Source organism: Leptodactylus fuscus, chromosome 3 (assembly GCF_031893055.1).
Source record: "Leptodactylus fuscus isolate aLepFus1 chromosome 3, aLepFus1.hap2, whole genome shotgun sequence".
NCBI classification, from domain to species: Eukaryota; Metazoa; Chordata; class Amphibia; order Anura; family Leptodactylidae; genus Leptodactylus; species Leptodactylus fuscus.
The window spans coordinates 154,893,919-154,916,155 of NC_134267.1; the positions used below are offsets into that span (position 1 = coordinate 154,893,919).

Sequence of the window (22,237 nt, forward strand, 5' to 3'; positions counted from 1 at the left end):
AATCCGCCTCAAAACAATGCAGTTCTAGGTAGACCGCTATTGTGTTTTTTTTTTTTTTTTTTTTTTTTTTTTTTTTTTCTGGTAGCGGAAAAAAGAAGCGACATGACCTTTCTTCAGGCGGGTTCTGCCTGAAGAAACCAATGGGACTCAATTGGAGGCAGAAAAACTGCGTCTCGTTTTTTGATGCAGTTTTGGCAAAAACCACAACGCGTTTTTTATTTTCAAGATTCATTCACTGTGCTGGAGGAAAAAAACAAAAACGAAAAAAGCTCCAAAAAAACGCTTCCTAGTTCCTGAAGTGGATTTTTTTCCTGACCAAATTCCTCGACCACCTAACAACGTGTGAACTAGCCCTTAACGAGTTCTCACTACTGTATAAAGTAAATGCAAGCGATTTTGGCACTGTAATATAATCTATTCCCTGTATTTAAGTATATTTGTTGGTCTCTGTTTTCAGGGCACATCAGGGCTTGGTTTTAGCATTGCTGGAGGTACGGATAATCCACACATTGGAGAGGATACTAGCATTTTTATTACAAAAATTATTTCTGGAGGTGCAGCAGCTCAAGATGGAAGGTTACGGTAAGTGAAATTTAGATGATAAAAGACAAGACTGTAACTTGCAAATCAGGCATTTGTGTAGTATGTTGGGTGTAGACCATACATTTTTAAGGGGGAAATTACATTTGCTTCATAGAGTTGGAGGAGCTTGTTCCTAAGGGACCTTCCGTGATTGACATTATAGCAAATCCATCACCCCTTGTTAAACTTGTTTCAATCATCGTAATGTATGGTGACTAACAATATGTAATAACCTTGCATTTTGTCAGCAGCATATTCCCTGTTTACACAAGTTGATGGGCAGCTAAGAGAATTTTTATGCATAAGCAGTTTACAGAGAGCCGTATAGGGAATGGACTTTCCTGTGAATGCTCGTGTGGCCCAATAAATAGGTGAAAAGAAGAGTGCTTTCCCAATAAATCCAACTGGGTTGCTGCTTTCAATTTTGTATGGCCTCTGTTGAATATAAAAATGGAGTTGCCACCGACAGTATTCAAGTTCCACCTCTTATTTTTCATTTCTGTTATAAAACCTGTATTAAATCCTAGAGATTTATGAGACAAGTAGATTCTTTCCACAGTGATCAGTCTGCTGGTTTTCTATGAAATTAACAGTCTTGAAGAAATCTGGAAGACAGCTTAAGGCTTTACTTTCCTGGCTAGCTTACTGTTAGAGACAGGTCTGATGTAAGGGTGGGGGGCGAGGGAGGTGGGGGTGATCTCCTGAGACACACACAGAACAATTCTTACTCACAGATTTGATTGAATTATGCAACCGATCAGCATCAAAGGAAATAAGGATATTGGGGAGAAATTAATGGGATGTGGTTTTTGTTTTGTTTGTTTTTTTCGGGGGGGGGGGGGGGGGGGGTTACATTTATATATTTTTTTTTAAAACATTGTCTAATGTGCACCATAAACAGGTGTAATTACACAGAGGTCAATAAAAGACCACTTTTTATATGAAAACAATATATTGCTTATCATAGAGCCTCTACTATAGTTCAATAATTTTATATAAAGTCTAAACTGGTGTCAGGTAAATATTTTACTAGCATTTTCAGTGTTTGCTCTAGAAAACTGCGCTCTGCCACCTTAAATTCACAATGGCAATGGAAAGGTGCAGTGATATTCTGTATGCAGGCAGGTTTTATATTTTTAGATAAAAAATAGTTTGTCCTTTGTTGCATATGTGTTTAGTTACTATATTTGACTTTATTTAATTGGCATAAGAAGTCTATTCGTTCTCATTTCTATATTTAGTTATTGCATTTTGTTAATCCTTGCTCTGTTTTTCCACCTTTTTCCTTAGAGTTAATGACTGTATATTACGGGTGAACGATGTGGATGTACAAGATGTCACACACAGTAAAGCCGTCGAGGCATTAAAGGAGGCAGGATCTATTGTGCGCCTGTATGTTAGAAGAAGAAAGCCAATAACAGAGAAAATAATGGAGATAAAGCTTGTTAAAGGCCCCAAAGGTGAGTGGAGAATCCATAGTATTCATTAATTCACTGTACTATACTTTCATGAATCCAGTTATCACACATCACCCTGCACCAGACTATAGAAAACAGGTGAGTTAATGTCTCTGGATATGCTAATGTTTGTTACATTGGCTTACCCAGGTTCTCTGACATATCCCTGTTTCCACTGAGTAAAAATGACTGAAGTTTCCAGTGTCATCTCTGTAGATGTGAATATGCTGTGCTCTGTAGTCTGGCACCTTAAGCAAGCCTCTGTATCTGGACTGTGGGCACTAGATACTCTTTAGTTCCCTGATAAGGTTGCCAAGCAACCAGAGAAAAGCGCATTGCAGAACATGACAATTCTGAAGAGATGGAAGGGCTCGTCATTGACAGTTTTAGGTGGGTGATATCTAAATAGCTTATGGCACAGCCTATCCACATACCCTTTAGGGTTAAGAATCCTATCCTAACCTATATTCAGGTTAAACGTGCATGATGGTCTGCTTTTAAAAATGTCAACAGTAATATTCAGTGTATGATTTTTTTATTTTTTTTTAATTACCATTGAGCATTTGTCTTCATATAGTGTAACAATGTAGACAACTCTCCAAACAGAACACAGAGAAAAAAAAAATAAAAAAAAATAAAAAATGACATGAAGCATGAACGCCTCCTGTGCCTTTATCATCCATCAGTCAGTCTCTCAGCAGTTACCTGAGTGTCTGTGGCTACTCCTTGTGTTTTTACATGCACAATCACAGAAATAAAATGTGCATAAAGTAAGACTAAGGACTTTTTCCTCATATATGAAAGCTCAACATGTAAAAACCGAAATGCTGTGTATAATGTCCTAAAAGTCTTTTATTTAGCCTTTAACAGTTTTATTAATTGGCAAATTAAAATAGTAAGTAAATTAAGTGTTGCCAAATGCTTATCCATCTATAACCAGTTCATAATATAGGGGCAGTAAAGAAACCGCTTGTACAGCGCTTTCCAAGCTTATCAGACTGAAGTCACTTCATGGACTATTACCGAAGAAGTGATTACAATAGAAACACCACAGTGCTGCTCACTTCCGGATGAGGATGCCTAGGGGAGAGAGCACAGGGCTCTGTCTGCTACTGGAGCTTTTCAGTCAGTGCTTGTAGTGTGCCGCGTGAGTGTCTGTGCTGTTTAGGTTCACTTAGCACCTTCCTGTGCCCTAGTTAGTCAGGCAGGCTTGGGCCAAGTTTCCATCCACTAAATATTATTATATGGGTGTGTTACCAAAGTGCCAAATAGTTAAGAGTTTTGTTTCCCTCTTGTATTCAGTATTACTGATTTAATTTAGTTTTTACTTGTAACTGTTTATTTAGAAACGTTTTTTTAAATTTTAAAAAATATTTTTCTCATACCAAAATATATTTAGTATTAAGGTAATCCTTTAATGGTCCCACCATGGGGAAATTCAGTGTGTTTCAGCAGCATGGATAATACAGTAATATATTACAATAAGAAACACTTACAAGCTCAGAATAGCAAATAGAAAAGATACTAGGAGTCATAGCAAATAAAAAGAATGACTTCAGGATCATTTAGTTCTCTGTGCGGAGTGATCTTCGCTTAGCCTGATGTTGATTATACAGCCTGACAGTCGTTGGGAGGAAGGATCTCAGATAACGTTCCTTCTCACACTTGTGGTGAAGCAGTCGGTCACTGATAGTACTGCCCATTGCTGTCACGGTCTAATACATGAGATGGGAGTTGTTCTCCAGCATACAGGTCACCACAGACAGTATTACTACCTATCCCAAGGAGCTCACTTATTTTCCTAGCTGATTCAATGTGTACAGTAGCAACAGTATGGACTTGCATGGTTCTACCTCATTTGTAATACCAGCTTTTTATTAATAACTGGGTTCCCTTAGGGCTAGATAAAGCTCAGTTATTTGTATAGCCCAGGAAATGTCAAATCTGGAGCATCTTTTCTTAAAGCTCTGCGTTGTGATGTTTTTCTGATACCATACCGCTTGTCATAGGTTTATGCACCTACATAGTGTGACACTGGTAGCTCTGACTGCACAGAGATACCTCCTGACTGTTACACACAGCTGTCACTTGGTGTTCTAAGCAATAAGGAATGTTACAAGTTCTATGAAAAGATGCACCAGAATTGTTACTCTGAGAAGAACAGAAATATTGGCTAAAATAAACCTGTAGCATTATTGACAGATCTTCTTTAAAGGAGTTGTCTGGCCCAAAAATCATTCAGTATGTGATTTGTGGGGGATATATTAATACATTTATATTTAATATCTGTGTTTTCCTAGGTCTTGGCTTCAGTATAGCTGGTGGTGTGGGGAATCAGCACATCCCTGGTGACAACAGTATTTATGTCACTAAAATCATTGAGGGTGGTGCAGCACACAAAGATGGCAAGCTTCAAATTGGGGACAAACTTCTTGCAGTAAGTATACATTATTCTGGTAGGCATGGAGATCTTAAAATGGTAAAGAATGATTTTACAGTACTCCCATAACAATAAACCTAACCCTCATAGCAATCACTCCCATGCAGACTCTTACCTGCTCATTGGCATAAAATATTTGTAACTTTAATGAATTGGATGATGAGTTGTTGGACAATTTCCTTGTGCACACCTTAGTATTAAACTGAAAACTGTTCTTTATTGCTACTTGTGACCTGTGTGATCACCACATCTGGCAACAAGCTAATCTTTTTAAATCGCATTTACAAAATGAGATTGTCTGCCAGTGTAATGCAAAGAATCACGTTTTCAGAGTAGGCTGCTTTTACATAAGTTTTTGTCTGTGAAACTCAGTCCATGGACAAAACCTGTTTATGTGAAAGTCAGAGTGGAGAGACTGTGCAAACAGCTTGTCTTACACTGGTAACAGGGATTGTTTCTTACAATGGCACTGCCTACTGTTTTGCATAAGTCCTATTACAATATATCAAGGTAAAAGGGTTGATGAAAGCTGGCAAATGATTTACACGTAATAACACTCGTATCACCCTTCACCATGTAATTAACGAAATCTGTTTAATCCATCTGAATTGTTCCTGCTTCAAGACTGAAGCGGATGTGACGGACAACTAACCATTCCATGTTTATTTTAGTTAACATGATCTGATCTTGCAGGTATTCTCAGGGTATCTGAAATATAATACATTTTATTTCTATAGCACCTGCATATTCTGCCACACTTTACATTTCTTAGGGTTCATGTACAGATAAAATGAGATCTAACAGAATAATAAATGAATTTGCACAATAGGAGTGATGGCCCTGTCACAAAAGCTTTCAAGCTATGAGGCAGCATAAGAGGTAGCTTTGCTTATAGAGTGGACCAGACATTTTTTAGGAAAAGGTTTACTATTCTACAAATAAAGATGTATTAACTGGTCACTGGCCAGTGTCCTTTTATGTGCAGATCCAGAGTGTTTGGCTATACAGTTATACTCTGATAAAGATGGTATGCCCTATGGGGTAATTTGGAGTTGTGAACAGAGGAGGTTTCATTTTAGGGAGTGTGACTTCTGAAGTGTTAGTTTAGGAAATGTGATAGGCCTGCCTGAAGAGATGTGTTTTTAGGATGTGCTTGAAGCTTTAGACGTAAGTAAATGTATTTGTCCAGGGTGGTGCAACTAGGGATACATTTGGGGGACTGGAGTTGGAAGTTCTGAGGATAGAGGATGCAACTCTTAAGTCATTGACCGGGGGCATGGGTTGGGTGGTGGACCGAGAGGAAGTAGGAAATGAAAGGAGGTGCCGCACCATGAGGAACTTTGTGGATGAGGGTGATAAGAGCATATATTGTATTCTGTAGTGAGTAGGCAACCATTGCAGTGACTGGCACAGATATGAGATATCAGAGTAAAATTTAGACTGCAACTTCCTGAAACTAAAAAAAAATTGCTTGCCCTGGCAGTAAACCACCTCAGTTCTGTGATCATGAACTTGTTTGCACCACTATAGTGAGTGTCAATCTGACAGTGATAATCGGTCCAATATTTAATCTATTGCAGCTCAGACCCATTAATATACAGCATGGTCATGGTGGTGGTGTTATGGCCTGAGAGGAGGAAGTGGAGCTCAATATCATAGTTGCAGAGTACCCCTTCAAATACATGAGCGAGAATTGAGGGCATCTCTCTATGTAGTGTAGCTCTGACTTCATTTTATAAATTACTAAATAAATATCTAAACTTTTCTTGTTTGTCACTTCTTTAAAAGCAAATGTGTAACATACATTTCTAGTTACCTTTTATAATTTGTTTTATAAGATCAGAAAATGACTATTTACCTTCTAAGTTATTGCAACACAAACTTTTTCTGAGCCAAGATTCCAGCTCATATAAGTAGTATCTCATAAACCATTTCACTGCCTACTGAATAATTTATTCTATTTTAATGAGGACACTTTTTTCATCCAGAAACTGTTTTGCCTTTGGCATAAAAATCTAAAACTGTATTCTAGGTGTAGATAATTGTATGGTTTTGGCGTTTTTATATTTTCTGAATAGCATTCTGTATAAAATGAATATAATCGGGTTTGTGATGAACAGAGCATTTTATTATGCCACTATTTCAGTTTGTTTCCAATGAGTGCCTACTGCTAAGGGTTGACATCAGCATTTTAAAGCCACAGTGGAGAGCAGTTGTGTGAAAGGACAGTTAGCCATATTGTAAGCGCATTGTAGCTACAGCCAATAGCTGCACACTCTTCCTACAAGGGCGGGTTTTGCTAAGTTGCAGCATGGGACCGCAGTTGTCAAAAAACCGTGTGCAATATGTACAGATTCTTGCATGTGGCTTTATTCACTAGAGTCGTATTGGATCACTTATCTGCTATGGTCAATAATATGTGTCAAGGATCTTGACACTGAATATAAATTTCTAGGAGAAAAAAAATGGTCACAGTGTGCCGATTGCTTTTGAGAGGTTGTCTAGGATATTTTTTTCTTTATTATATTTGGTTAGGGTAGGTGAAAAAAAAACAAAACATACTCTCCCGTGTCGTCTGATCCTGCTGCTCTGGTGTTTTCATGTGATGGAAGTCCCCACATCACTGTGACGTGACATCAAAGTCCTAGTTAGTAACGTGACGTTATATGTCATGTCACTTGATTGAGCTTAGCTGTCACATGCAGCAGGGACTTCTGTCTGGGGCTGCAGGGCCAGACTGCACTGGGAGACACCAGAGCATCGGGGACTGGTGAATATGTTGTGTTTTTGTGGGTCCCCCCCCCTCCCCCCTCCTAATTAAAAAAAAAAAAAAAAAAGTAGAAAATTATACATAGAAGTAAATTTACACAAACAAATACAGGTTTGTGTAACCATTTATTATGCAGTCTACCTTTCTTAAATAATTAAAAGTAGTAGATTGTAAGAATCTTCCAGAGTACATTTTATGCGTAGGAGTTTCTATCCAGCTTTTCCTTGACCCAGAGCGGTAAATTAGTTTCGTTTATATATTGCTAAATTACATGATATGCCAAAAACATGGGCACTGGCCTCTGTGAATATTTTAATAGTTGACAAAGAATAACTAAAAAGTTTTTGTGCAAGGTTTACTGTAGAACTTCAGTATATTTGGTGGCATAAATGCATTAGAATTTTTAGTCTTTGACCTTTTTAAAGGGGGGGGGTACACAATAAACCTAGTTTTTTATGTCATGGAAACATAGTTATGCACTTAATGTTTTTGTGATACAATGGCCTTGAGATTTCCTGTCAATAGTGGTTCAGTCAGGGGAATTACTTGTTGTAGAATACCTAGCCTCAAGTATCAAGAGGGTGAATACTGGAATGTAGAAAGCTATTCTGTTCAACACGGTCGCCCCAACAGGACAAGTTCAAGGTCAGTTGAAGAAAAGAAAGCAAAATGTCACTCTAAACATTTGTCATCTTTGACTATCTTTCCAGTTTGCTTTTTTTTATATGTAGCTAAAATAAAGTTATGGTTTATAGTTAATGGACGAATACTCTGCAAGGTTCATACAGAGAGAAATGTAGAAGATAAATGGAAGCAAAGTCTTGATTGAATCCTGCTTTTTCTCTATACAGCTCATCTGCAGGCTTATGACTAGGCTGCTGTTAAGTGCATAATCTGATCCTAAACATCAATTTATCCCAGAATTGATTAGCCATGTCTGATTCAGTTAAGGTAGCCATACATCTAAGATGCACAGTCTGCTTACCTCTTTGGTTGTGTTCTCAGCTAGATGGAGAGGAATAAAGCACTGTCACACCTCTTTTCACAGCATCATATCCCCCTTGAGTACAAAGAATTAGGCAGTTCATGCCATACCACCTCCCCCTACAACAAAATACATGTATACTGTAGATCTGCCATTGGCAGAGGGCAATTCAGGACCCCAATCCATGCACATTAAGTGGTAAATCTGTTCTGGTGAGGGAGAGGGAAGCATATAGTCTTAAAGGGGCTCTATCAGCAAAATCATGCTGCTAGAGCCCCACATATGCGTGAATAGCCTTTAAAAAGGCTATTCAGGCACCGTAAATGTTATATTAAACTACTCCCCCCGATTTAAAATAATACCCTAAAAAAGAATGTGATCTACTTACGGATTGTGCTCGCTGGGTGGGCATTCAGGGTTCGTCGTCTTCTTCATCCACGCGTCCTCTTCCTCTGATGTCCTCGGGTCCCGTCCTTCTCCGGCGCTCGCGAACGGACATTGATAAAAAAAAAAAAAATGGCCTGGGCACATGCGCAGTAGCCGTAGTAGAAGTCTCATGTTACTGCACATGCACCCAGGCCATTTTTTTTTTTTTTTTTAATCAAAGTCCGTTCGCGAGCATCGGAGAAGGACGGGACCCGAGGACATCGGAGGAAGAGGAGGCGTGGATGAAGAAGACGGCGCACCCTGAATGCCCACCCAGCGTGCACGATGCGTAAGTAGATCACATTCTTTATTAGGGTATTATTTTAAAACTGGGGGATAGTTTAATATAACTTTTACGGTGCCTGAATAGCCTTTTTAAAGGCTTTTTAAAGGCTTTTTAAAGGCTATTCACGCATATGTGGGGCTCTATCAGCATGATTTTGCTGATAGAGCCCCTTTAAGTATTTTGGAAATACTTTAGAGGGCATTTATCACTGTACTCTGAACTTGCTAGTACACAGACAGTTGGATAAGTCAGGTGTTTTATTAAAATAATAAATGTGTGTAGTGACTATTTCTTTATAATGCATCTTTTTGTCTGTACTTGAACCCTACAAATTGTACAATGCTGTGGAATATGTTGGTGCTATATAAATGAAATGTATTATTATTATTATTGTGGCAGATATTTTAATGAACATTACTCAAAGGGGTTTCTGGGATATTTTGAAACTCCTACACTAATCTAAACACTCTCTCCCCTCCTACTTTCTAAATAAAATTAATTTAAAAAAAATGTATATTTAGCCATATATTATATTTACATTTTCTGATAATCCGGTTTCTTCATTTCCAGAAATGGATAGTCACTACTACTCCCCTCATCCACTTCACTCATACTTACCCATCCTCAGCTTCTTCCAGCGAGACAAGTTCTCCTCCTGTATTGGCAGGATGTGCGCTATTCTCCTAGCAGTGTGTGAACACTGCTGCCAGTAAATCACCTCTACTATAGAGATGAGCGAACACTAAAATGTTCGAGGTTCGAAATTCGATTCGAACAGCCGCTCAATGTTCGTGTGTTCGAACGGGTTTCGAACCCCATTATAGTCTATGGGGAACAGATACTCGTTAAGGGGGAAACCCAAATCCGTGTCTGGAGGGTCACCAAGTCCACTAAGACAACCCAGGAAATGATGCCAACACCTCTGGAATGACACTGGGACAGCAGGGGAAGCATGTCTGGGGGCATCTAACACACCAAAGACCCTCTATTACCCCAACATCACAGCCTAACAACTACACACTTTACACACTCAATACCACCTCTCTGACAGTAGGAAAACACCTTGAAACATGTGTATTTGGCACTTGCAGTGAGGAGAGCTTGTCACCAGCAGTGAATTTGGCCCTTGTAGTAAGTTGAGGTTGGCACCAACATTTGTTTTGAAAATCAGGGTGGATTGAGCCTCTAACCAGCAGAGTTTGGGCAAATTCATGGTGGAGGGAGCCTCTAAAAACCCCAGTTTGGACCAATTCATGGTGGAGCCTCTAAAAACCCCAGTTTGGACCAATTCATGGTGGAGGGAGCCTCTAAAAACCCCAGTTTGGACCAATTCATGGTGGAGGGAGCCTCTAAACAGCCCAGTTTGGGCAAATTCATGGTGTCGGGAGCGTCTAAAAACCCCCGTTTGGACCAATTCATGGTGGAGGGAGCCTCTAAACAGCCCAGTTTGGGCAAATTCATGGTGGAGGGAGCCTCTAACCAGCCCAGTTTGGACCAATTCATGGTGGAGGGAGCCTCTAAAAACCCCAGTTTGGACCAATTCATGGTGGAGGGAGCCTCTAAAAACCCCAGTTTGGACCAATTCATGGTGGAGGGAGCCTCTAAACAGCTCAGTTTGGGCAAATTCATGGTGGAGGGAGCCTCTAAAAACCCCAGTTTGGACCAATTCATGGTGGAGGGAGCCTCTAAACAGCCCAGTTTGGGCAAATTCATGGTGGAGGGAGCCTCTAAAAACCCCCAGTTTGGACCAATTCATGGTGGAGGGAGCCTCTAAAAACCCCAGTTTGGACCAATTCATGGTGGAGGGAGCCTCTAAACAGCCCAGTTTGGGCAAATTCATGGTGGAGGGAGCCTCTAAACAGCCCAGTTTGGGCAAATTCATGGTGGAGGGAGCCTCTAAAAACCCCAGTTTGGACCAATTCATGGTGGAGGGAGCCTCTAAAAACCCCAGTTTGGACCAATTCATGGTGGAGGGAGCCTCTAAAAACCCCAGTTTGGACCAATTCATGGTGGAGGGAGCCTCTAAACAGCCCAGTTTGGACCAATTCATGGTGGAGGGAGCCTCTAAAAACCCCAGTTTGGACCAATTCATGATGGAGGGAGCCTCTAAACAGCCCAGTTTGGACCAATTCATGGTGGAGAGAGCCTCTAAAAACCCCAGTTTGGACCAATTCATGGTGGAGGGAGCCTCTAAACAGGCCAGTTTGGGCAAATTCATGGTGGAGGGAGCCTCTAAAAACCCCAGTTTGGACCAATTCATGGTGGAGGGAGCCTCTAAAAACCCCAGTTTGGACCAATTCATGGTGGAGGGAGCCTCTAAAAACCCCAGTTTGGACCAATTCATGATGGAGGGAGCCTCTAAACAGCCCAGTTTGGACCAATTCATGGTGGAGAGAGCCTCTAAAAACCCCAGTTTGGACCAATTCATGGTGGAGGGAGCCTCTAAACAGCCCAGTTTGGACCAATTCATGGTGGAGGGAGCCGCTAAACAGCCCAGTTTGGACCAATTCATGGTGGAGGGAGCCTCTAACCAGCAGAGTTGGTGGAAATCAGGGTGGAGGGAGCCTCTAACCAGCAGAGTTGTGGGAAAGCAGGGTGGAGGGAGCCTCTAACCAGCAGAGTTGGGGGAAATCAGGGTGGAGGGAGCCTAGTATTAGCAGAATTGTGCAACGCTTATGGTGGATGAGTATGAGGATGCGGAGGAATTGGAGAGGTTGAGTACAGACATGGAGTTTCATGTTGGGGTGCTTTACACAGGTGGGCCCAAAAATGAAGGCTCTATCCAGTGGTGGTTCATTTTTATCAAAGTGAGCCGGTCGGCACTCTCAGCTGACAGACGGGTGCGCTTGTCAGTGATGATGCCACCGGCTGCACTGAACACCCTCTCAGATAGGACGCTGGCGGCAGGACAGGACAGCACCTCCAAGGCATATAGGGCAAGTTCAAGCCACAGGTCCAACTTCGACACCCAATACGTGTAGGGCGCAGAGGGGTCGGAGAGGACAGGGCTGTGGTCGGAAAGGTATTCCCGCAACATGCGCCTATACTTCTCACGCCTGGTGACACTAGGACCCTCCGTGGCGGCACTTTGGCGAGGGGGTGCCATCAAGGTGTCCCAGACCTTAGACAGTGTGCCCCTCGTTTGTGTGGACCGGTGAGAACTTGGTTGCCTACTGGAGGAACTGCCCTCCCTGCCGCCAACGTCACATGCTGGAAACATCTCCATCATATTCTGCACCAATTGCCTGTGGCAAGCATTGATGCGATTGGCCCTCCCCTCTACCGGAATAAAAGACGAGATGTTGTTTTTATACCGGGGGTCAAGGATAGCAAAGATCCAGTACTGGTTGTCCTCCATGATTTTGACAATACGCTTGTCGGTTGTAAAGCACCCCAACATGAACTCAGCCATGTCTGCCACAGTGTTAGTTGGCATGACTCCTCTGGCCCCACCGGAAAGTTCAATCTCCATTTCCTCCTCATCCTCCATGTCTACCCATCCGCGCTGCAACAATGGGACGATTCGAAGTTGCCCGGAAGCCTCCTGTATCACCATCACATCATCGGACAACTCTTCTTCCTCCTCCTCCTCCTCCTCCTCCATTAAACGCAGTGAAGCGGACAGATGTGTGGACCTACTCTCCAGCTGTGACGGATCGGATGCTATCCCTAACTCCTCTGTGTGATCTGAGTTATCCCTGATGTCAATCAGGGATTCTCTCAGAACACACAAGAGCGGGATTGTAAGGCTCACCATCGCATCCTCAGAGCTCACCCTCCTTGTGGACTCCTCAAAGACCCGTAGGATGTCACAAAGGTCTCTCATCCATGGCCACTCATGGATGTGAAACTGAGGCAGCTGACTTAGTGGCACCCTAGGGTTTTGTAGCTGGTATTCCATCAAAGGTCTCTGCTGCTCAACCACTCTATTCAACATCTGAAACGTTGAGTTCCAGCGTGTGGGGACGTCGAACAAAAGCCGGTGTTGTGGCACATGCAGGCGTTGCTGGAGAGATTTTAAGCTAGCAGCGGCTACTGTCGACTTGCGAAAGTGGGCGCACATGCGCCGCACTTTCACCAGTAGCTCTGGAACATTGGGGTAGCTCTTTAGGAAACGTTGCACCACTAGGTTGAAGACGTGGGCCAGGCATGGAACATGTTGGAGTCCGGCAAGCTCCAGAGCTGCTACCAGGTTCCGGCCGTTATCACAAACGACCATGCCTGGGCCCAGGTGCAGCGGCTCAAACCATATTGCCGTCTCATCGAGGAGGGCATCCCTCACCTCGGAGGCAGTGTGCTGTCTGTCCCCCAAGCTGATCAGCTTCAGCACAGCCTGCTGACGTCTACCAACGCCAGTGCTGCAACGTTTCCAACTCGTAGCTGGGGTCAATCTAACAGCGGAGGAGGAGGCGGTGGCGGAGGAGGAGGCGGGGGGTGTTCTTCTCGTGTCCCTGCCAGGAATGTTAGGCGGGGAGACGAGGTACACCGGGCCAGTTTGGGAAGCAGTCCCAGCCTCAACTACATTCACCCAGTGTGCCGTCAGTGAAATGTAGCGTCCCTGTCCGCATGCACTTGTCCACGCGTCGGTGGTCAAGTGGACCTTTGTGCAAAGCGCGGAACTAAGGGCCCGCCTGATGTTGAGTGACACGTGCTGGTGCAAGGCGGGGACGGCACACCGGGAGAAGTAGTGACGGCTAGGGACGGCATAGCGAGGTGCCGCAGTTGCCATCAGGTCCAGGAAGGCGGGAGTTTCAACAAGCCGGAACGCCAACATCTCCTGGGCCAGCAGTTTAGCGATGTTGGCGTTCAAGGCTTGCGCGTGTGGGTGGTTAGCAGTGTATTTCTGCCGCCGCTCCAATGTCTGAGAGATGGTGGGTTGTTGTAAAGAAGCGCCTGATGGTGCCTTTGATGGTGCAGGAGAAGGAGATAAGACAGGAACAGGGGAGGATGAGGGAGAAGTCAACAAAGTGGCGGAGGCAGATGAAGTGGTGTCCTGGCTCGTCCTCTGGAGTGCATCGCCAGCACAGTCAGCAGTGGCAGAGGCAGTGGCAGTGGCGTGAACGGCAGGCGGCCTTTGTCCTGCCGTTGCTGCCTGCCACTGATTCCAGTGCTTGGATTCCAAATGACGGCGCATTGAAGTGGTGGACAGGTTGCTCTTCTCAGAGCCCCTAATCAATTTCGAGAGGCAAATTGTGCAGACAACACTATATCTGTCCTCGGCGCATTCCTTGAAAAAACTCCACACCTTCGAGAAACGTGCCCTCGAGGTGGGAGTTTTTCGGGGCTGGGTACGAACTGGAACATCTTGGGAGATTCCGGGTGTGGCCTGGCTTCGCCTAAGCTGCTGACCTCTGCCTCTGCCTCTAGCTACCCTTTTTGGTGCTGCACTTGCCTCAACATCCACACTACTTTCCCCGCTTGACATCCCCCCTGTCCAGGTCGGGTCAGTGTCCTCATCATCCACCACTTCCTCTTCCAACTCCTGTCTCATCTCCTCCTCCCGCACAATGCGCCGGTCAACTGGATGCCCTGACGGCAACTGCGTCACATCATCGTCGATGAGGGTGGGTTGCTGGTCATCCACCACCAAATCGAACGGAGATGGAGGAGACTCTAGTGTTTGAGCATCTGGACACAGATGCTCCTCTGTTAGGTTCGTGGAATCGTGACGTGGAGAGGCAGGTTGAGGGACAATGAAAGGAGCGGAGAACAGCTCTGGGGAGCAGGGACAGTTGGGGTTATTGTTCTGTGAAGCTTGGGAATTTTGGGAGGAAGGAGGACAAGACTGTTGGGTAATAGGAGGAGAGGAGGCAGAGTCTGACTGGCTGCTGGACAATGTGCTGTAAGCGTTCTCTGACAGCCATTGCAAGACCTGTTCCTGGTTCTCGGGCCTACTAAGGTTTGTACCCTGCAGTTTAGTTAATGTGGCAAGCAACCCTGGCACTGTGGAGTGGCGCAATGCTTGCTGCCCCACAGGAGTAGGCACGGGACGCCCTGTGGCTTCACTGCTACCTTGCTCCCCAGAACCATTCCCCCGACCTCGCCCACGGCCTCGTCCACGTCCCTTTCCGGGAGCCTTGCGCATTTTGAATTCCCAGTTAGAAATTGGCACTGTATACCAGTAGTAAAAATTGTGGGTGCACGTAACCCCAATATATTCTTTGAATTCCCAGTCAGAAACTGGCACTGTATACCAGTAGTAAAAATTGTGGGTGCACGTAACCCCAATATATTCTTTGAATTCCCAGTCAGACAATGGCACTATATACCAGTAGCAAAAATTGTGGGTGTATATAGCCCCAATTCTATTGCTAGGGGACTTGCAGGGTATTTCTGAGGTGAAGGTGGGGGGGCACACCGTTGGAACGGTGATTTGGGGTGTATATATGGGGTATACGGGAATACACTGTCAGTGTGTTCCATTCAGGATCCTGGGAAAGCTGGGTTGCGGCGATTGAGCCCGTCAGTGCCACGTTACACTGACAAGCTTCTCCCTGGAATTGAAGTTATATGTAAGCCCAATATATTCTTTGAATTCCCAGTGAGACAATGGCACTATATGGCAGTAGCAAAAATAGTGGGTGTATATAGCCCCAATTCTATTGCTAGGGGACTTGCAGGGTATTTCTGGGGTGAAGGTGGGGGGGCACACCGTTGGAACGGGTATCGGGGGTATATATCGGGTATACGGGAATACACTGTCAGTGTATTCCATTCAGGATCCTGGGAAAGCTGGGTTGCGGCGATTGAGCCCGTCAGTGCCACGTTACACTGACAAGCTTCTCCCTGGAATTTAGCTCTTACAAGAGCTGTTGTGGTTGTCTTCTCCTTCCTATCCTAGCCTGTCCCTGCCTACCCAGAATCTAAGCCCTAGCTAGCTGGACGGAAACCTCCGTCCTCGGTGAATTGCAAGCTCAGAATGACGTGAACCTGGGCGGCGCTGTTCTTTTAAATTAGAGGTCACATGTTTTCGGCAGCCAATGGGTTTTGCCTACTTTTCTCAACGTCACCGGTGTCGTAGTTCCTGTCCCACCTACCCTGCGCTGTTATTGGAGCAAAAAAGGCGCCAGGGAAGGTGGGAGGGGAATCGAGTAATGGCGCACTTTACCACGCGGTGTTCGATTCGATTCGAACATGCCGAACAGCCTAATATCCGATCGAACATGAGTTCGATAGAACACTGTTCGCTCATCTCTACTCTACTACATGTTCTACGCATGGTCAACGCATGCGCAGTAGAGGTGACTTGTCAGTGGAGAAGGAGCACGCACACAGTACAGGAGTAGAAAAGGCCGTCTCACAGGAAGAAGAGTAAGTATGTAATATGGGTCGGGGGTTGAGCGGAGTAGGTAGGGTAGGACATAGCATAAGGAGGGGATGTATGGGAGAGGGGTGAGAGGAGTTAGGAAGTTACATAGCAGGAAGCAGAAAGTTGCAAACAAAAGTAGGAGACACTAGGAGCCTCCAGAGACACCCAGAAACCACTCAAAGCACCCTAAAATGTGTATAGGTACATTTATTAACCCATTAATAGCACCAATAGTTTAAAAAACCAATAATAATTTTTGCCCGGAAAACCCTTCTAATCTGGTCTTAGGCTGCTGGCTGTTAGCCATGTGACCTGGCTCCAGAAAAAAACAAAAAAACAAAAACCTAGTTTTAATAATGCCCTTGGGTATGTCACACATTTTCTAACATTATTGCAAGTGGGCAGAGCAGTTACTACATTTAGTTACAGGCATATGTGATGTGCTTTTTTGATTAACAATAATATTAGAGAGCCGGTTTGTGAGGAATTGCACTTAGTAGTTAAGTCAATGGGGCCAAGCTACAGTTAATTGTAGTCTGTATGGTCTGTCCTGTAACCCTGTGTCCAGTGAGACTATGTTGTGCTTGCTTTGTTCGTGTGGCTAGTAATAAGCCACACAAATAGTTAGGTTAACATTTCTGTTTAGTTAGTTGCTCAGACGAGCAGGATTTTATTTTGTTTTTGCCTTAAGTTAAGGCTGTATTTTTTTTTTTTTTGTGCCTGAAGTCAAGGTTTATTTATTTTGCTGGTTTTTTTTCTAAATAAAACTGTTTGCTGCATATTTTGTGTCCCTGTCTTTGACTGTTTGGGTCCACACCATTGCCTCCCCACAGTACGTAAATTACATTTTCTTTTCCTACAGGTGAATTCTGTGTGTTTGGAAGAAGTTTCTCATGAAGAAGCTGTCACGGCTTTAAAAAACACTTCAGATTTTGTGTATCTCAAAGTAGCAAAACCTACCACCATGTTTATGAATGACAGCTATGCCCCCCCAGATATCACGAACTGTAAGTTAAGGGTTTGGTGTTAGAACATCTCACTTGCTGGAAATGATTAAGAATTTATTTATATAGCATGGAAATGCACAATATTGTCAAAAATGAACACCTTAACATCACACCTATATAAGATTGTTATGGATTTCAAATGAGATGTCCAATATGCTGACCAATGTAAAAGCAACATATTATAGGTACAAATCCAAATGTCTAGTGGCTAAATTGCCAAAAACTAGCTTTGTAAAGACTTGGAAGGACCTAAAAGGAGTACGAAGATGGTAGACATTTTGGGCCATTGGGCACCCTGATCAGAGTGAAGGGGGAGGGGGCACTTGTAGACCACTTAAATGCTATTGATCTTGGCATCTTAGGGGTTAAATGGCAAGCAACAGAGTTCTCTTTCCAATCCCCAACCATTACAGCTGATATTACATAAAGCTCCTGAGACAATGGAGGAGATTTATGAAGATCAGGGTTTTCAACAATGGTCCTCATATCTCCTGCGCTAGCAGAGGATTCAGCAGACTTATGAAGCATACATCGGGCTCATTTTCCAGAGGTCTGTGTGCCTGCATTACTCCAGCTCATGGGTTTGCCACTTTTTTTTTTTTTACACCAGAAAACTGCTGTTGGCAGATAGTTAATGTGCTCCAATGGTTTCCAGATGCAAATTACAATGTGGGCTCAGTACTCAGCATTGTTACTCTTAGTTGCTTACACTGCACAATAACAACATTTACCAGGGCAGATCTGGCAGATGAGATTTGCATGAACTGATTTGTAGCAGATGTAGCATCCAATGACAGTCACTGAGCTCTTCAGCATTTCCAATACTAGCTATTTGTCTATGGAAATTACATAACTGTATGCTGATTTTATGTGCCCATTTGCTTGAACCAACTAAATTTAGGAATGTTCTTAGTATGACTATTCATAATGGCTACCATGTGGCTACACGTGACACAAACCCTACCTACCCCCAGCATCGTCTTACTATATTGCATGTAATAACTGTTTTACCCTCAACATTTGGCAGCCATTGGATCACCTTTCCCCTATAGTGTAGTGTACAGACAGAATACACTCTCTGATCCCATATAAATTAATGATAATGGACTTAGATTATTTGTGTATACATTTTGGGTATATTTTTGTTTTTCACTGATGTATTATTTCTTAAAATGTATATTTTTAATTGTGTTTGCAGCATATTCTCAGCAAACAGATAATCATATCAGCTCACCTGGATTTCTTGGACATACGTTACCACCATCCCCTAGCCGCTATTCCCCTGTACCAAAAGGAATGCTTGGTGATGATGATTTAACGCGGTAAATATACATCTGTGTGTTTGTAATAAATTAGAGTTTTTATATGTGTATAATTCAATGTTTTTGACGACATAATCACAACCAAGTTCACATCTGTTTAAGCGTGTGCGCTGGTTTGTATAAAAACTTTGGACATGTGACAGGTACTTGTGTGAAGATGTGAACTTGGCCTTAGGGAAATCCAAAGGCTAACTTCACAATTGCGCATGGGCGTCCATCGCGTGTCTGCCGTTTTTACACTGAAACTGGCAGATAGGAAAGTCTTCCATGTGGGCTTTTCTCTCCACTGATTTCTGTGGTTTGTCAGTCAGAGTTTCCAACAGGCACTAGCAAGTTTAATTTTCTGTTCTCAGTCATCATGGAGTATCTAATTGACATTACATCAGTAAAGAGAAGTCTTCTAATCTCCCAGATGAATGAAAAAAAAAAAAATTTGGATTAAAATATTCTATACTCCTTTCTTTAAAAAAAAAAAAATAAATATATATATATATATATATATATATATATATATATATATAAATTTTTGACATTGGACAGACAAATCATGTAGCTCCCTGCACTGCCTATCTATTTCTTTGTCTTTGTGCTTGAAATTTATACCTCTGTTCTAATGTTCTGTTTGTGCTCTCCAGGTTTCATATAACATATATCACCTTGATGTCTCTCTCTTAGGGAACCCCGGAAAATTATTTTATTTCGAGGTGCCACAGGTCTAGGCTTCAACATTGTTGGTGGAGAAGATGGCGAAGGAATCTTTATTTCCTTTATTCTTGCAGGGGGTCCTGCGGATTTAAGCGGAGAACTTAGGAAAGGAGACCGTATTATATCGGTATGTTTACATATTAAATTCTGATTTGAGTATGTTTTAAAATCATGTTCCACATCAATTTCCTTATCCTAGATAGTAGACATGAACCCACAATAAAATGACATGTGAGCTGTACAGCTGTGAGCTCTCGATCTGTAAAATTTAAAGAGGTTGTCAAAGATTTGAATACAGATGATCCATCCTTATATTAATCAATATCACATTGATGGGAGCCTGATACCCCGCAACCACAGTAATTAGTGGGGATATCTAACTGGAAGCAGATGCTCCACATGCTGACCACACTATTGCATTGAATCTCCCATTCACTTGAACAGAAGCTGAGGGCAATAGCCTGGCACATCTATTCCATAATGTATGGAGCAGTTTGCTTGTAGATTTCCCATGATCTGGCACTGCTTCTTGTGTTCTTCTGGCCTGCAGAGTTGTTGGGGACAACTGAGGCCTGTGATTGGACGTCAGCGGTTATGTGGCGTAGAGACACATAGATCTGTGTTCTCACTAGGAGTATCCACTGCTCTAGATATTTCATATGTAAGCCAGATAAGTGGGCTCATCCTCGTCACTTTTATGACACAATTTAATTTTAAAGCAGTGTCTACTGTAGCTGCATATTGGATACAACACGCATAGAGTAGCACTCCAGATTTTGCAGCTTAGACTGGAGAGACATGGAGCAAGTTTGCAGCTGAAATGTTAAGTAACATTGACACACTGCAGAAGAAGTGTTTTTGTACTGCTGGTTTAGAACATACATCATGTCTGTTTTTGTTGTGTGTTTGGCCAGAGATATCCCACTTGGCCATAGCCTTATAGTGGTTGTGATTTTCAGATATCAGGTGTATAATAGATGGGCAGAGTAAGTCAATAATATTTGGTAACCCCATGTTCAGATTCAGAATTACAAAATGCTGAAGACCTCATAGAGCATGCTGGAGTGGTGAATCAGTAATGCTTAATCCTTTATACAAATGACTCTGGCAGGGGTCAGTGGACCCCATTGCTTTAAAATAGGGTCCATCTGGTACTTCATATTATTTTATAGTGAAAGAGAGTGCTAGTCTTCCCATCACAAATCACAAACCTTTCCTTATCTTATTTATTTATATTTTCACATAGAGCTTTGACTCTCCATTAATGTGCATTAGCCATCCTTTGTATATTCCTTTTTTGATTTGATATATGTTGTCTTCTGAATTACAAATATCAGGCCTTCTGAGATGGTTTCTTTAAATCCCTCACACGCCTCAGCTGATAGACAGACATTCTGCAGATTGATCTAGCTAGACTTATAAACATGGTAGTGTAAAGGGACTGGAGTATGGATTTTATGCTGCCCTAGGACAAGAGATGGCAAGCCTGTCACTCATGAATAGAAATAAATCAATGTAACAGGATGCCTAATGTAATAGGAAATACTGTCGTGTGCTGCTTTTGTTGAAAGCTCCATTTTACATAAAAATACGTTAGAAAAACACATACACACTATACCTACACAAGCCTGCAGGGGTGCAAGTTGGTTATGCTTACTGGCCACTTCTTTATCTGAGCTTGTGGCATGAAATACTCTGTAGTCTGTAACATTTTTTTTATTTTTTTTTTCATCATATGTAGAAAGGGTGATCTGATATATGCTGAAGTTCAGCTTGTAAGGAAGGTTTTATATATTCTTGTGTACTTGCAAATATATAAAACTTCTGGTATGTGGTAAAACTTCAGTTGTGGTTCGTACACTGTGAATCTCAACAATATTACCTCTTACTAGTTTCTAGAGCAGCCTTTGTCTAATGATCAAAATGATGTCTCTCCAACCTACCAGATGTTTTCCCAGAGTATGCACTTATGAGTAATAATTCTACTTAAATGGTTTAGAAGATTAGAAACACAAACTTCTTTGTGGTTTTATCCATTACCCTTCTGACACAACTCCTATCATACCATGTCCTTTTATTCCAGGTAAATGGTGTGGATCTTCGAGCAGCCACTCACGAACAAGCTGCAGCAGCTCTTAAAAATGCCGGCCAAACCGTGACTATTGTTGCACAATACCGTCCAGAAGGTACACTGGCTTATTCTCTTTTGTCTTATTTGCATAACTAACTAAAAATAGTTTGTGTTTAGTTACTTTAGAAAAAAGACAAAAATTTGGTATATATGCTGGTCAAACCCGCTGCTTTCTGGTTCTGTTAAAGGAGAGTCTACTTCACCAAATTCATTTTGAAAACTCTTGTATGCTCTTGTGTATATAGTTGGTGGAACATAGTGAACTTGCCTTTTTTTTGTGTAATAGTGTTGCTGCCAAGAAAATCCACATCTAATTCATATGCAGATTATGTATTTGGAGCACCTGGGGCCTAGCTGTATCTGCCAAAGCACGCTATATCGCTTGTGGCCGCCACCCATGCGTGATAAAATCAGGTGCTCCAACTGGGTCAGCTGTGCACTAGATGCACCAAATGGCTTATATTCGTATAGTTGAAAAGTTCATTTTCTTAGCTGCAAGATTATAGTTTACAAAAGGGTATTTTCACTATGTCACGAACATCCTCCACAGCAGCATATAAGTGGTTTAGAAGGGATTTTGGTGGTGGTAAACTCCCTTTAATTAAAGTATGTTTACTTTTATCGATTTATATGTGATCTAAGGAAAGAGGGTGCTTTTAAAGGAATTCTATCTTAGGGTCCATTCACACGGAGGAAAATGGTGAGGAATTTGGTGTGGAATTTTCCACACTGAAAAAAAAAAAAAAGCCTCCCATTGATTTCAATGGGTTCTGCTTACCTTTTTTTTTCCACTAGCAGAATTTTCCTCTAGCTAGTG

General features: G+C 42.5%; 1 protein-coding gene across 24 annotated transcripts in view; it reads left to right on the plus strand.

The window, feature by feature from the left end:
• The window catches only part of DLG1 (discs large MAGUK scaffold protein 1), a 166,081-nt gene that overhangs the window by 105,047 nt on the left and 38,797 nt on the right, over positions 1-22,237 (plus strand). For all 24 annotated transcript variants that reach the window (XM_075268605.1, XM_075268607.1, XM_075268611.1 and 21 more), the window contains 7 exons: positions 458-582; positions 1,873-2,042; positions 4,340-4,476; positions 17,118-17,262; positions 18,461-18,584; positions 19,260-19,416; positions 21,373-21,475. In XM_075268605.1, coding sequence (XP_075124706.1) covers positions 458-582; positions 1,873-2,042; positions 4,340-4,476; positions 17,118-17,262; positions 18,461-18,584; positions 19,260-19,416; positions 21,373-21,475 — 961 coding nt within the window. The remainder of the gene's footprint in view (positions 1-457; positions 583-1,872; positions 2,043-4,339; positions 4,477-17,117; positions 17,263-18,460; positions 18,585-19,259; positions 19,417-21,372; positions 21,476-22,237) is intronic.